The sequence below is a fragment of the Hypanus sabinus genome, chromosome 24 (genome assembly GCF_030144855.1).
Source record: "Hypanus sabinus isolate sHypSab1 chromosome 24, sHypSab1.hap1, whole genome shotgun sequence".
NCBI lineage: Eukaryota > Metazoa > Chordata > Chondrichthyes > Myliobatiformes > Dasyatidae > Hypanus > Hypanus sabinus.
In genome coordinates this window covers 421,891-438,210 of record NC_082729.1, presented here as the reverse complement: position 1 = coordinate 438,210, position 16,320 = coordinate 421,891, and the positions used below count along the sequence as shown (strand labels likewise).

At 40.5% G+C, this 16,320-nt stretch overlaps 1 protein-coding gene across 5 annotated transcripts in view; it reads right to left on the bottom strand.

The window, feature by feature from the left end:
* LOC132380377 (importin subunit alpha-7) overlaps positions 1-16,320 on the bottom strand; it is a 144,123-nt gene that overhangs the window by 25,095 nt on the left and 102,708 nt on the right. For 4 of the 5 annotated variants that reach the window (XR_009507749.1, XM_059949107.1, XM_059949108.1 and 1 more), the window contains 3 exons: positions 11,591-11,754; positions 10,798-10,876; positions 9,263-9,388 (listed from right to left, as the gene is read on the bottom strand). Coding sequence is in view for 4 of the 5 variants with exons in the window: in XM_059949107.1 (XP_059805090.1) it covers positions 9,263-9,388; positions 10,798-10,876; positions 11,591-11,754 (369 nt within the window). In the remaining variant the exon portion in view is untranslated. Of the gene's footprint in view, positions 1-4,133; positions 8,641-9,262; positions 9,389-10,797; positions 10,877-11,590; positions 11,755-16,320 lie in introns of those variants that run through there. The other variant, XM_059949110.1, reaches the window with a different exon arrangement.

Here is a 16,320-nt window from a genome sequence, read left to right as displayed (position 1 = left end):
TCCTGGCACATCCGAACCGACTCACAATTAGATAGCCTACGGGGGTTTGCGAGCACAGAGCTTTGGAGCCTCTGCGCCATGGGGGCAGGTTGAGGGAGGCTTAAAAGTGAGGCTGAAGATTTCGAATAAAGTTTTTTCCTTCGACTGCAGTTACCGACTCCGTGTCGTAATTTTAGCGCTGCGTGTAGCACACCGCTACATGGTCAGTATTTAATTAAAATGTATTTTATGTTGGTTTGTTAGTTTTTGAAATGTAAATCTAAATTTGAAGATTATGGTGATCTTGTACAATCTAAATAAGACGTTGTGGCGACCCATTTCCTGACACATCCGAACCGGCTCACAATTAGCCAGCGTTCAGGCTAAGGGAGATAGCCTACGGGGGTTTGTGAGTACGTGTCTTTTGCAGCATCCGCGCCCATGGGGGGCGGGTTGAGGGAGGCTTAAAAGCAAGGCTGTTTAGTTCGAATAAAGCTATCTTTGACTGCAGTTTACTGACTGCGTGTAGCACACCGCTACAACGTGTTTTTATCGCTGGCTGTCCAGAGGGGAGGTGCTGAAACGCTTTGTCGCGTGTCTGGAAGAAGTGAAAACTTTCCTGGGCAGCAAAGGGCTCACCTTTCCTGAGCTGGAACAGCCAGAGTGGCTGGAAAAGCTACACTTCATGGTAGACATGACAGCGCACCTGAACACGCTGAACACAGCTCTTCAACGGGGTAAGGACGTACAGCCCTGCACATTGGAGGATGTTTTGGCATTCGAGCGCAAGTTGACAGTGCTTGCCAGAGATTTACAGAAAGGCACATTGTCTCACTTCCCCAATTTGAGAGAGTTCAAACAAGGTCACGACTTGATAAATTCGGAGTATTTACATTCTGCAATCATCGCAATGCAAACATCGTTTGGGAAACGCTTCTGTGAGTTCAGAGAGGAAAAAAACACATTATCCTTCCCGGTCACTCCCCTAAGCATCGATCCATCCCTACTGAATACGACTGCATTGTCAGGTGTGAGTCAACCTGAACAAGGATGATAAATATTTTAATTGCCTATTATTTTGCGTATATTTATATGTTTTCATTGTTCAGTGAAATAGTCCTTTTATTTTTCAGGTTGACAGCTGGCTGACGTTATTTTTGGTTTGCTGCTGGCGGCAAATTTAAGTTTGGCGTTTTTCATAAATACAAGAAGGACTCAAATAGACATTGAGTATTTTACTTAAAAGTAACCTTCAACCCAACGTCTTTTTTTCGGAGGTCAAAATGTTTTTGTTGCATGCAGAAATGTAATTTCGTTTTCTCTGCAGGAGTTCATCAATTTCATAAATGCAACACATTATAGTTTGTTTATACATAGCATAAAGGCAAAACAAAACGTTGTATGCAGTGTTATTTCATTTTAAATGTCAAACGGGTTTTGCGGCTCCCAGTGTTTTCTTTTCTGTGGGAAACGGGTCCAAGTGGCTCTTTCAGTGGTAAAGGTTGCTGACCCCTGCCCTAGACAGATCAAAATGTCATCCGCGTAACAGGCCTATTTATGCTCTGTCCCTTTAATAGTAATTCCCAGTATCTTCATTTTGGCTGATGTCTGATGTATTGAGCTAATGGTTCCAGATATATTGCAAAGAGTAGTGGTGACCATGCACAACCCTGTCCTGAGCCCCTTTCTAGGGTAAAGCTATTACATAAATATCCATTGATTTTAATCCTAGCAGTAGGATTGTCATATAGTGCCTGTATAGTTTTAATAATTGTGTCATGTAAAACAAATCTATGTAAAATTCAGTGAAGAAAATTCCAATTAACTGAATCAAAAGCCTTTTCAGTGTCCACGCTCATCACTATTGCTTTAATTTTATTTTTTTGTATATTATCCATAATTTGTCATGTCCTTCGTATATTGTCTTGTGTTTGGCGTTGTAGTATAAAACCTGTCTGATCATTATGTATCGGTGTGGCTAGAAACTCTTCTAATCATTTGGCCATGATGGAAGTAAATAGTCTATAATCTACATTAAGAATAGATACTGGTCTAAATGACTCACATTCCATTTTATCCTTGCCTTCTTTTGGTATAGCTAAGATTATTGACTCCTTACAGCTGGGTGGCATTTGCGCCTTTTTTAGAGCCCAGTTCAGTGTGGTGAGTAAAACAGGAATTAACTCATTTTAAAACTTTTTATACCACTCTGCCATATAACCATCTGATCCTGGTGACTTACTTAATTTAAACCTACTAATTGCAGTTTTGAGTTCAGCTTCAGTTATGTCAGCAGTCATCTTTCTATTTCCAAAATTCAGGTAGGCGTCAATTTGGGTTATGCTTCACCCTGGAACTTTAGAATATAGAGTTTTGTAAAACCCTTCAAAAGCTTCCTGAATTTCACTTAGCTTGTTTTTTTAAATCACTTTTGTTCTTGGATCTCTAATTCTATGAATTGTATTTTCTGCTATCTCTTTTTTCCCAATTTCCATGCCAGCACTTTCATAGATTTAGATCCACTTTTGTAGTGTCTGTTTCAAAAACATTAGATTTTTCCTGATTGTTTGTATAGCCAAACTATTAATTTTGTTCCTAATTTTTAAAAGATTCCTCTAATGCATTCTGCAGCAAACTCAATGTGTTTTTTTCCTAGTTCCTTCAGCTTGTTTTGTAATTTCTCTAATGTTTTATTCCTTATTTTTTTCTTATATGAAGATATCGCTATAATTTTCCCTCTTAAATGGGAGGTGAAACCTCTCCATTATCGTTGAATTCTAAGTAAAGGCCAATTTATTTTTTAATTTGTTCCTTAAAATAGATATCGAGTAGACTTGAATTTAGTTTCCATATAGTATTCTTTGGTTCCAGATCAAAATCAACAGATAAATATATAGGTGCATGGTCACTTAAATTTATTGTCCCAATTTCACAGGTGTTTATTTTGTCTTTATCTTTTCCAAATGTTATAGTCTCTTCTTGTATATAAAGAATGGGGGGCAGAATAGTGAGTGTAATCCCTTCTATCCGCGAAAAGGTCTCTCCATACATCAATTAGACCAACATCCTCAAAAAGTGTGTTAACTTTCTGATGTAATGACTTTGTTTCATGGGTTTAAGAGTCTAACTTTGGTTGTAATTATAAATTTAAATCTCCCCCACATATCAAGAGACCTTCTGTTTCCGTTACCATAGTATTAGTGATTTTCTGGAAGAAACTAATATGTCCTGGGGGTGTGTATATATTTAATAAAGTAACTGAATTCCAATCTATATTCTCCCTTACTAGAATATATTTGCTCTCCTTATATCCCATTTTGAATACTTTTTCAAAATTTAGCTTGCTTAAGATGAAAATAGCAACTCCTCTCCTATGTTCTGATTTATATGAGGAGAAAAACAAATTATTGAAGCCCATTCTCTTTAGTTTTCCAGGCTCATTATCATTTAACTGAGTTTCCTGTAAATATACTACATGGGCTTGTTCTTTCTTCATTTTAGATAGAATTTTACTGCGCTTGATTGGATTCAACAGCCCATTAACATTAAAAGAAATGAATTTTACTTTGTCATTAGTCATGTGTATTTATCTGTCAGTGTATCATTGAAATTAGCAAAAAAAAAATTAGCCGATCTACTTCCTGAACAAGTAAGAACAAAAAAACACAAATGGAAAAAAAAGCAACACACACAAAATGCTGGTGGAACACAGCAAGCCAGGCAGCATCTATAAGGAGAAGCACTGTCGACGTTTCGGGCCGAGGTAACGAAGATGTGATTCCAAGGCTGAGGTCTCTAGTAGATGATCCTGGGCTGAGCTAGAGGAAACGTCTAGCTATGGGGGATAGCCTCTCCTACCTATGGGCTAAGGGGCCCCACTGCAGCACCCATAAAAATAAGTGAAAAAAATCTATGTCCATTATACAGAAAAGACTTCCCTGTGTATTCCTCCCATATATATGTTCTCACTTAGGTGGGGATAAAGGAGTGAATGAATAAATAAAAAGTAAAATAATACAGTAATAGAAAATCCACATTATAATATGTATTTCTTTTTTTTTAAACTTTTTTTATTGCATTTTTAAATGGTTACAAAGTATGAAAAAACAATGTATATAACCCTTAACCCCTTAACCCCTCCCCCCTAACTGCCCTATAGAAAAAAAAGAAAGAAAGAAAGAATGCCTGGTTGTTGGAAGATCTCCACATGCTCCATGGAATTCGTAATAACTTTAATATGTATATTTATTTCTTTCCCCTAATAACCAATTGTTTCATCTTCAGAGCATCTATATATTTAATCCTGTCTTTTGTAAATAAGGGCTCCAAATTTTCAAAAATGTTTCATATTTATCTCTTAAATTATAAGTAATTTTTTCTAATGGAATACAACCATAGATTTCTTTCTTCCAAGAATCTATACTTAAATGTGTATCCAATTTCCAAGTAACTGCAATAGCTTTTTTGGCTACTGCCAGTGCAATTTTTATAAATTCTTTCTGATACTTATTTAGTTTGAGTTTCGGTTTTATCCCTTCAATATCACCTAGTAAAAATAATATTGGATTATGAGGAAATTGTGTTCCTGTAATTTGGGATTAGATATATAGGGAATTGTTTTGAAGGAGGTATATTAATGTCATTTGATCAATTAAAGAATAAATATAAAATATCAAACAACAATTTATTTTGTTACTTTCAATTAAGGGCTTATTTAAGAGAAAAATTAGGTCAAACAATGTTATTGCCGAAATCTAATGAAATAGAAATTTTAATTCAAAAAGGAAATATCAAAAAATTTATATCTTGCATGTATAACTTGATTCAAAGACAGGTAATTAAGCAAGGAGTCCATAAGTCAAGACAAAAATGGGAAAGTGATTTGAATATTAAAATTGAAGAAACAAATTGGTCAAGACTATGTCTTGATAGTATGACAAATACAATAAATGTTCGGTTAAGATTAGTGCAGTATAATTTTCTACATCAATTATATATTACACCACAAAAAATAAAAAAATTTAATCCAAATTTATCGGATCAGTGTTTCCGATGTAACCAGGAAACTGGTACTTTTTTACATTCGACATGGTCTTGCTCTAAAATTCAACCTTTTTGGACAAATTTAAGACTTTTACTGGAACAAATTATATAATATGTATTTCTTGAGATAAATATAGTATTGTCTATTTTGGCTTCTGCTTAGCTTATCAACACTTTTGAGATTAGTCAGACCTCGTATCTCTTCTGGAGGGGGTGAGGACTGTCTTCTGAAAACTTGCTGTCTCTCCCTGATATTCTTCTCTCTCTCTTCTCCCGTCTCCTATTTTCTTGGTACTCCCACCATTTCCCAGGCGAGTGGGATAGCTGCTCAGCTAGGCTTTCCCTCGGTGTGATCACGTTGACGGGCAGTTCTCTATTGATCATATCTGCAATTGCCTCCTCCACTGTCTGGTACAGCCGCGTCCCGTTCTCATAGAACACTCGTAGTTTAGCTTCCGGACTCTGTACCCTGCTAATCTTTCTCTACTTTAACACTCACTTCACTTCAGAATATTCTGTACATTTCTGCAGGACCGCTGGGGAGTAATCTTGATCAAAATATATTAATCTCTCATTCAAAAATACCTTCTTCTTTCCCCAGGCCTCGTGCAGAATCTCTGCTTTGGTTTTATAGTGGAGGAATCTGAGTATTATTGACTGTGGCTTGTCTTCCCTATCCCCAAAGGGTCTCAGGACGAGCAGTCAAGTTCTGTAGTCAGGGCAATCTCTTGCGTATCTTGTAGTAACTTTTCCACAAACTCCACCATAGACGACCCCTCGGTTTTTTCGGGAACGTTATATATCCTTATATTCTTCTGTCCAGACCTCCCTTCTTGGTCGAGTAGTTTATTTTCTCGTTGATTCATCACTTTTATCATCTTGCTTAGCACCTGTTCCACATTTTGAATGTGATCTTCTACCTTTTCAATTCGTGCCTCTGCTTCTGCTATTTTTTGATTAACATTGGTGAGCTCAGATTTAATATCATTTAGTTGTTGTTTTATGTCTTTGTGAAAGTCCCGTATCTCCTCCAGAACTTTTGCTAAACTTGCTTCTTCGTTTGAATGAGGGCGAGCATTAACTTCGCCATCATGTGCCTGTATAGGAGAGCTGTTCTCTGTATTTTATTTATTTACAGGCTCTGCAATGGCACTTTTTTTTGGCCCTTTTCAACATTCTTGCCCCCCTTATCAGTTCAAGTATTATTGAGAGATTTTAATGGGACAAAATAAGCGTTTTTTCGGAGGAGCTATTATTTTAGGCAGCCATTCTGGCTGATGACATCACCCAAACCCAAATTTTCTCTATTTTAATGCAAGTATTGTTTGAGTACAGTAGGTAAGGCAGATAAGCTCAGGGCATGGATCAGTACATAGAATTATGATATTGTAATCTTTAGTGAGACTTTGCAGGAGGGACAGCACTGGCAACTCAATGTTCCAGGATTCCATTGCTTTAGACATGATAAAGTAGGTAGGATTACAGTGCACTACTTAGCAGGAAAAATTTCACGGCAATGTTCACACCGGTCAGATTGGAGATTTTGTCTACTGAGGTTTAATGGGTGGAATGGAGAAGCATGAAAGAGATGACCACATTAATGAATTATATCATAGGCCCCCCAATAGACAGTGGGAATAGAGGAGCAAATTTGTGGAAAGATCACAAACAGTTGCAAGAAACAAAACTTTGTGATAATAAGTGATCTTAACTTTCCACATATTTACTGGGATTTCCATACTGTTAAAGGACTGGATGGGATTAAGTTTGCCAAATGTGTCCAGGAAAGTTTCTTTAATCAATATATAGAGGTCCCAACAAAGAGGACTGCAAAAGTGAAATCTTCAGAGTTTGTATGTTCCTGTAAGAATAAAAGGTAAGGCCAACAGGTTTAGGGAATCTTGGTTTTCGAGAAATATTGAGGCCCTGGTTAAGAAGTAGAAGGAGCTGCATAGCAGGAATAAGGATTGCAAGAGAACACTAAAAGGGCAATCAGAAGGCACAAGTTGCTCTAGCAGACAAGGTGAAGAAGAATTCCAAGGGCAAAATTAAGAGCATATATTATGCTCTTAATTTTGCCTAAGGACATATATTAAGAGCAAAAGGAACAAGGAGCAAAATTGGTTCTTTTGAAGATCAGTGTGGTCATCCATGCATGGAGCAAAAAGAGATGGGAAAGATTGTAAATGGAATTTTTGCATCTGTATTTACTAGGGAGATGGACACAGCGTCCTTAGAAGTAAGGTCATAGACCATATACAGACTACAGAAGAGGAGGTTGTTTATGATGGCACGTTCCTGCTCTTGGAGCTTGCTGATCGGCCACGTTATTGGGTGACTTCAGGGGCCAGTGCAGCCCCGTGGACACAACTTCTTGCCAGTGGCACATGCGGAAGCGTAACAGGAGCTACAACATCAACGACAGCACTTACAGCTGTCGGATGGCTCTACACTAGGTAATTGATTTGTCAGTTCTCAAGTTGGAGAACTCGAAATAAAAAGCAACACTTCAAACTGACTGTAACATTGAAATAGTGACTGTTTTCTCCCCTGTTGCTGTGGAAGGAATGATATCTGTCTCTCCCTTGTTAGTGAGAGAGGTAGCCTGTAAGATGTTGAAATGTTGGAGTGAACAGTTAGTTTTTGATGAACTGTAGACCATGGTCTCTCTGGGAGCTTTGTTGTTGCTCATGGCGGGTGGTGAGAATTCCGATGCTTTGGCCCTGGCCTAAGTATGGGGCAACTTGCAGTGACCAATTGGCCTGCCAGTTGATGCTTCTCTAAAGGGTGCTTGGGGTGGGGGTGGCTGTGCAGTCATGGGGACTGTATACAATCTCCTTGCAGGCAGTGGTGGGAATTGAACCCAGGTCACCTGTGCTGCAGAGCATTGTGCTGGTCACTACGCTACCATGCCCCCCACCCCGCCACCATCCACAATTTATATCCTGCATGTTGTCTGTGTTTACTTGCCTGTGATGCTGCTACAAGTTTTCGTTGTTCCTGTATCTCACCATACTTGTGCACTTAAAAATAAACTTGATTTACGCTAGGTTATTGAGTGCATTTAAAGCAGACTTTCATAGATTCTGATTAGTCAGGACATGAAAGGTTATGGGGAGAAGGCAAGAGATTGGAGTTGAGAGGGAAATGGATCAGCCATGATGAAATGGTGGGACAGACTTGATGGGCTGAATGCCATAATTCTGCTCCTATATCTCATCTTATTTTTATTTTAGAAAGGTGGGAGGAGGGTTGATGCTGCTTGTGTGTGTCTGGGGGCAGGGGGCGGGGCATCTTACATCTTTTTTCTATCAAGTCAAGTCACTTTTATTGTCATTTCAACCATAACTGCTGGTACAGTGCACTGTAAAAATGAGACAATGTTTTTCAGGACCATAGTGTTACATGACACAGTACAAAAAACTAGACAGAACTACGTAATAAAAAAAGAGAAAGCTACACTAGACTACAGACCTACACAGGACTGCATAAAGTGCACAAAAAAAGTGCAGGCATTTACAATAAATAATAAACAGGACAGTAGGGCAAGGTGTCAGTCCAGGCTTCGGGTATTGAGAATCATCATTCTTTGGAGTTTTCCTTCTGTTTCGAGGATGTCTACAGAGAGTAAAAAGTTCAGGTTGTATATTGCATGCATTCTCTGATATTAAACAGAACTATCGAACTTCTTCACTCAGAGGGTGGTGAGAGTGTGAACAAACTGCCATAGAAGTGGTGCACTTGGGTTTGATTTCAACACTTAAAAGGAGTTTGGATAAGTACTTAGACGCGGGGGGTATGTAGGGCTATGGTCCAGGTGTGGGTCAATGTGACTAGGTGGAATAACAGTTTAGCAGGGACTTGTTGGTCTGAAGTGCCTGTTTCTGTGCTGTAGTCCTCTATGACTATGACTGAATTGACACAATGTCTCTTTCAATATTCAAGAAACAAGTCTAAAAGTTGCCATAAGCCACTAAGAGCAGACTTCTGTTAAATAAAGATGCTTTTCTTGATTAAAGTTGACAGGATTTGGTAGCAAACCATAACGACTTTTATTATATCTTTAGTCTTATAAGAATGATAAATCAATCAAAAGTGAACTGATGATTAAAAGTTACAATTTAAATACTCTTGAAAATTCACTAGTACCTTGCAAATTTAAGTAAATCTAAATAGTTTAAAGCGATCAATTCCATATATAGAAAATCATTTAATTCAAGTCAAATATATATTTGGCTACCTGGATCTGGGCTCGATTTCCAGCTGTAATGTTTGAAATGGTCCAACAGGCCTCCTTTCTTATGGATTCTTTTGGACTACTTAATAAATGTAGCAGACATGGTAAAGCTGAACAATTTAATATGACCTGCTCAAAACAAAAATAACATTCAATAAATAAACTCCCAGAATTTACATCAACACTGTTCAGAAGCAGATTACATACAGAGAATCAAGGCCCTTTGGTCCATCATGCACATGCCTACGATCAAGTACATTGTTATGTTTACCAGCCTGCGATGCCTTGGCAACTCAAGTGCTTGTCTAGATACTGCAAAGTTGTGAGAACACATGGTGTTGCTACCTTTATATTCAGTGAGGGGAAACTTCTTCACTTAGAGGGTTGTGAGAGTGTGGAACAAGCTGCCAGCGCAAGTGGTGCATATGAGCTAGATTTCAATGTTTAAGATAAGTCTGGATATGTAAATCGATGGCAGGGTATGGAGGGCTATGGTCCGGGTGCAGGTCAATGGGAGTAGGAGTTTAAATAGTTTGGTATGGACTAGATGGGCTGAAGGGTCTGTTTCTATGGTGTACTTTGCTTTAACTCTAGGATTCCACTGATTTAATTGGTTTGGCAGAACACTGTGTAATGCATTGTTTTACAATGTGTATATGCGCTGGGAGCAGCCCATAAGCGTCACCACAACTCCAGCAGCAATTTGTTACTATAATTTCCATTAAGTATTTGGGGCCTATAGTACAATCCCAGCAGAGTTTTCATCCTCTTAATTTTAACTAAACCCATAAACCCTTACTGCATAATCCCTCAGTAATTTCATCTTGGACAATTGCCATCATGTTGATGCAACTCCCTCTCCTCTTATTCCTCTGCTTCTATGTCATAGGTTACACCTGGTCAAGCCCTGGATTTTATTTATCTTTAAGCATTTCTGTAACTTATTATCCTTCTCTAACTTAAAACTATTCTCCTTACTAAAAACATGATCATCTATTTTCATGTCAATCTGCAAATCTACTAATAATTTGTCACATTCAAATTGATCATATATGTGACACACAGCAAGGGTCCATGGCCACAAGGACATCATCAACTACATTGCCCCCATCCATATATTTTGTTACCTTCTTCAAAAAAAACTATGTTAAATTGGTCAGAGAGGATCCCACACCAAGAAAGCAATGTTGAATTCCAAGTGTAGTTAATGCTGTCCCTCAGTGCTTTTTTCAATAACTTCCCATCCACTGACATTAGATTCATTGGTTTATTCTATGGCCTTCTAGAACAAAGGTACCAATAATCTGTCACCTCAGTTGTGGCCAATGAAGATATAAAAGTCTCTATCAGGGCCACCAGAACCTCTTCCATTGTCTCCCATAGCAGCCAGTAATATATATCAATAAGCCCTGGGAGTTTATCCACCTCTACAGTGTCTACAGTTCTTTTTAGAATATGTCTGCCCCCCTTCTTGAAACCTGAAAGAGCAATGTCTTCCTTCTTAGTAAATATAGATGAAAGGTCTGTAGTGCACTTACCTGTGTCTGGATGTCATCACCTGTTACTATGTTACCTACAGCTCTTAATGCTGGTGAGGCAACTTTGTTATCATTATGCCTATAAGAAATACACATAATTATTTCTCAGAAATTATGGATCCAAATTGCGAATAGGCTATTTCATACAAGGCACAGAAATCAAGATTGGCACATACTGATCAGCAAGTCTTTTTGTAATGCTATTTGTTGCTTTGAGAACAGACAGATACAAACTAAAAGCCAAACACAGCAGATGCTGTTAAACTGAAACAAATGCAAAAGCAGAAACAGACAGCAGCAGGGAGTAAATAGTTAACTGTCAACAATCGTTTGTCTTGGATTTAAAACATAAACTGTTTCTTTCTTCACAGATACTAAATATTCTGAGCTTAGTTATTTAAGGTGCAGCCCTATTTAGGAGGCAGTTTGGCAGCCCATTCCAAGCACACAATTTCCAGATTTTAGTTGGCAAAAGGGTAGAGATTTTATCATAAGACATTTATAGCCCTCACATCTCCAAACTGATAGACATAAAGCAAACTAACAGGTGCAACAGGGGACGTGCACACGTACATTATAATAAAGGAACGAGAAACAGGGAAATATATGTCAAACATCATGACTTTATATGTTAAATAAAAAGGGAAAATAAAACAGTGAAGTACTCAAATACTTACTTATCCTTGTAAATTTCTAGCTCTATTCATGGATTGTTGATGTTTCTAACGTCTAGGGAGTGACCCAAAAGTAACCATAAAGAATATTACTACATCATGGGACAAAAAAAACTTACATTAAGAGTTCCACCAATCGTCTGCAAATCCCAGAGTCAATAACAGCCTGAATTTTCTCATTGGGTCCATCTGACAAGTATGATAATGCCCAACAAGCATCAGCAAGCAAGTCAGGGTCACTGCTGAACAGTAATCTGGCCAGTACAGCTAAACACGGCGAAACCTGTAGGTAAAATAGAGGTTTATTCATTTTAACTGCTTTCTAAATTGAAGATGAAAATTAAATAACATTGAAATTATCCATGCATTTGAGATAATTACAGAGAAAATGTACAAGGATGTTGTCAAAACTTGAGGACCTGAGTTATAGGGAAAGATTGAATAGGAGCATATGAGAATGAGAGGAGATTTGACAGAGATATACACATTATGAGGAGTGTAGATAGGGTAAACATAAGCAGGCTTTTCCCACTGAGGTTGCATGAGATTAGAAATGAAAGTCAAAGGTTAAGGACAAAAGGTGAAATATTTAAGTGGAACCTGAGGGAGAACTTATTCACTCAAAGAGTGGTGCCAAGTGTGGAACGAGCTGCCAGTGGAAGTGATGGATGTGAGTTCGATTGCAACATTTAAGAGAAGTTTAGATAAGTACATGAATGGGAGGCATATGGTCCAGGTGCAGGTAAGTGGAACAAGGCAAAATAACAGTTTGGCACAGACTAGATGGGTTGTAGTATTCTTTGATTCTAATGTCCCACCATACAACATTGAATGATAGTGAGGGAGGAAGTGTAGCACTTGTTCCGTTTGTAAGGATAAGTGTCAGAAGAGAGATCAGTGGAGAGGGACGAACGGTCAAGGCAGACATGTAGGGAGCAATCCCTGCAGAAAACAGAAGGGGGGGGGAGGGATAGATGTGCTTAATGGTGGGATCCCGTTGGAGATGGCAGAAGGTGCAAAGAATTATGTGCTGGGCGTGGAGGCTGGGGGGGGGGGGGGTGGCAGGTGAGAACAAGAGGAACCCTATCCCTGGTAGGGCGACAGAAGGAAGGGGTGAGAGCAGACAGGCATGAAATGGAAGAGATGCAAGTGAGGGCAGCATTGATGGGAGGAAGGGAAGCTGCTTTCTTTGAAAAAGGAGAAAATCTCCTTTGTTCTGGAATGAAACCCAGGTATCCTGAGAGCAGATGCAGCAGAGACGGAGGAACTGAGAGAAGGGGGTGGCATTTTTACAATAAACAGGTTGGGAAGAAGCATCATTCATGTAGCCGTGAGAGTCCATGGGTTTTTAATACACATCAGTAGATAAGCTGTCTCCAGAGAAATTGAGAAAGGGGAGGAAGGTTTCAGAAATGGACCAGGTAAACTTGAGGGCAGGGTGGAAGTTGCAGGCAAAGTGGATGAAGACAAGCTCCACATGGGTGCAAGAAGCAGCATCAATGCAGTCATTGCTATACTGTAGGAAAAGTGGGGGATGGCCACCTGTGTAGGCTTGGAACATGGAACGTTCCATGTAGCTGACAAGATGGCAGGCTATGGCTACACCTTTTGTTTGAAGGAAGTGGAAGGAACCAAAGGAGAAATTATTAAGAGTGAAGACAAGTTCTGCTAGATGGAGGAGAGTGGTGGTGGAAGGGAATTGGTTGGATCTGGTGTACAGAAAGAAATGGAGAGCTTTAGTGGCCTTCCTAGTTGGGGATGGATGTGTATAGGAACTGGAAATCCGTAGTAAAATAAGACGATGGGGGTCAGGGAACTTTAAATTATTGAAAAGATCCAGAGCATGTGAAGTGTCACAGATGTAGGTAGGAAGGGACTGAACTAGGGAGTATAAAACAGAGTCGAGCTATGCAGATATGAGTTCAGTGGGGCAGGAACAAGCTGATATGGGCCTCTATTGTTGACTAAGTGTGGGAGGGGGCAGAGAGAGGGGAATCATGGTTGAGAAAAAGGGGAAGGGAGAGGGAAGCACTGCAGAGACATTCTGTAGTGACCAACAAACCAATTGTTTGGAATCAAATAACCTTGCCTGGAGTCTCAGGGCTGGATAGGTACTTAGCTGTGCCAACCAACTCCCACCCACTGGCACTCATTCTCTGCCACCTGTCCCACACTCCTCCCACAATGCTTCACTCTCACCATTCCCAACATCCTTTGCTCCCAACTGATTTACAAACTCACTCTCCACTCCATGTGGACAAATACAATACTGTGCAAAAGACTTTGGCACCTCAGCTATATGGCGGCGCACATGGACGCAGCAGCCCCTCATGGAGCAATAAGTGTAGTTAGTGTTTGTTCTGTTTGTCCTAGATGCATAACATACAGTCAGAATATGCTCGTTAACATCAGGGCATACTATGTTGGAAAAACTGACGAGTTCTGGTGTGACATGGACAGTTTACACCGCTACGGACTACTATCCGCTACCAGGCCAGTTGCTTCCCGAGGGAGGAGGAAGTGAAAGTGCTGTGACAGAAGACAGAGGAGGGGTAAGAGGGCCGGCATCCATGCTAGGCTATAAGCTAACCCCACCAGGCCAGCGGTACCATCCCTCCTGCTCTCAAATGTCCGCTCCATCGACAACAAGCTGGATGACCTGCGTCTGCTGAGAGAAACATGCAAGGAATTTAAAGACTGATGTGTGTATATCTTAACGGAATCCTGGCTCCATGACAACATACCGGACGTGGCGATACAGCTAGAGGGAATGACATCGTTTCGTGCAGACAGAGAGGCAGCTAGCTCCGGCAAGAGCTGAGGAGGAGGTCTGTGTATTTATATAAACAAAGACTGGTGTGTAAATGCTACAGTAGCTGCTAAACACTTCTCACTGCTGGCTGAATTTCTCATTGTGAAATGCCGGCCGTTCTATCTGCCGAGGGAATTCACCATCGTGCTTGTGACAGCTGTTTATGTAGCTCCCAGAGTCAATGCTGAGGCTAATGCTAATGAAGCACTGGGAAGCCTACATGAAGCCATCAGTGAGCTACTGACTACACATCCTGACAGCTTTGTGGTGATTGCTGGGGACTTTAACCACACCAGCTTAAAGTCTGTGTTCCCCAAATTCCTGCAATATGTGGATTTCAAAACAAGGGGAGAAAAAACACTGGACTTGGTTTATACAAACACACCACAGGCATACAAAGCTGCCCTCCTGCCCCCATCTTGGCCACTCTGACCACATATCTGTCATGTTAACACCAGCATATAAACCACTGCTTAAACGTGTGAGAGCAGAGAAAAGACAGATAAGGGTCTGGCCAAAAGGAGCAGCCTCAGCACTAGAAGACTGTTTTTTGCACACAGACTGGGACATATTCAAAACAGCAGCCTCCTATGATGACCATACAGACATTGAGGAGTATGCGGAGGCAGTAATCAGCTACATAGCCAAATGCACAGAGGATGTCACTGTGATGAAAACCTTCACCGCACGTGGTTATAAAAGGCCATGGATGACAACAGAGGTGCGTTCACTACTGAAGGCCCATGACACAGCCTACAGATCGGGGGACAGGAGTACACTTCGCTCAGCCAGGTCTGCGCTTTCACTACGGATCAGGAAAGTGAAAAGGGCCTACATGGGCAAAATACATGGACGCTTCTGTGACACAGGTGACACCAGACGGATGTGGCAGGGAATTAAAGCTCTGACAGACTACAAGATCAGGCAGAAAACTGATGACAACGATGCCTCTCTTCCTAAAAGGCTTAACAAATTCTTTGCACGCTTCGAAGCATCAAACACTACAGCAAGGGGGAGAGCCAATCCCTTCTTACCATCTGACCAGCCAGCTCCAATCATTGATTCAGAGCACACACAGTGGACCCTTGCCAGGGTTAACCAACGAAAAGCGGGAGGTCCCGACAACATCCCTGGACGTGTGCTCAAGGAATATGCTGATATATTAGCAGATGTCCTGACGGACATTTTCAACATCTCCCTTAGTCAAGCCATTGTCCCCAGATGCTTCAAAACCTCCACAATCATCCCTGTAGCAAAGAAATCAGATGTAGCCTGTCTAAATGATTACCGTCCCGTTGCCCTGACCCCCATAGTGATGAAATGTTTTGAATGGCTTGTCAACCTCATATCACAGCCAGCCTCCCCTCATCACTGGATCCTCTACAGTTTGTTTATCATCCAAATTGCTCTACAGAGGACGCAATATCCACCACAATGCACACAGTTCTCTCTCACTTGGACAACAAAGACACTTATGCCAGAATCCTGTACATTGATTTCAGTTCAGCATTCAATACCATCACCCTGCAGAGACTAGTGGAGAAACTGTCGGTGCTTGGCCTTAACGCTGCCATGTGTCGCTGAATTCTGCATTTCTTGACAGAGAGACCACAGTCAGTCAGTGTTGGCAGGAACATCTCTGACTCCATCACACTGAGCACTGGATCCCCACAAGGCTGTGTGCTTAGCCCATTGCTGTTTAAACATGTCTGTGCAGCCAGATTCAAGGAGAACCTGATCATTAAATTTGCTGATGATACCACAGTGGTGGGGCTCATCAGCAAAAATAATGAAACAACGTACAGGGAGGAGGTCAAACACCTAGAGAGTAGGTGCAGTGACAACAACTTGATGCTTAATGTCACCAAAGCCAAGGAGATGATCGATGATTTCAGACGGTCTCAGCCTGAGCACACACCCCTCAGCATCAGCAGCTCCACAGTGGAGAGAGTGAAAAACATCAAGTTCCTTGAAGTGCAGATCTCGGACAATCTCACCTGGTCCAGGAACACCACTGGGATTGTGAAATGAGCCCAG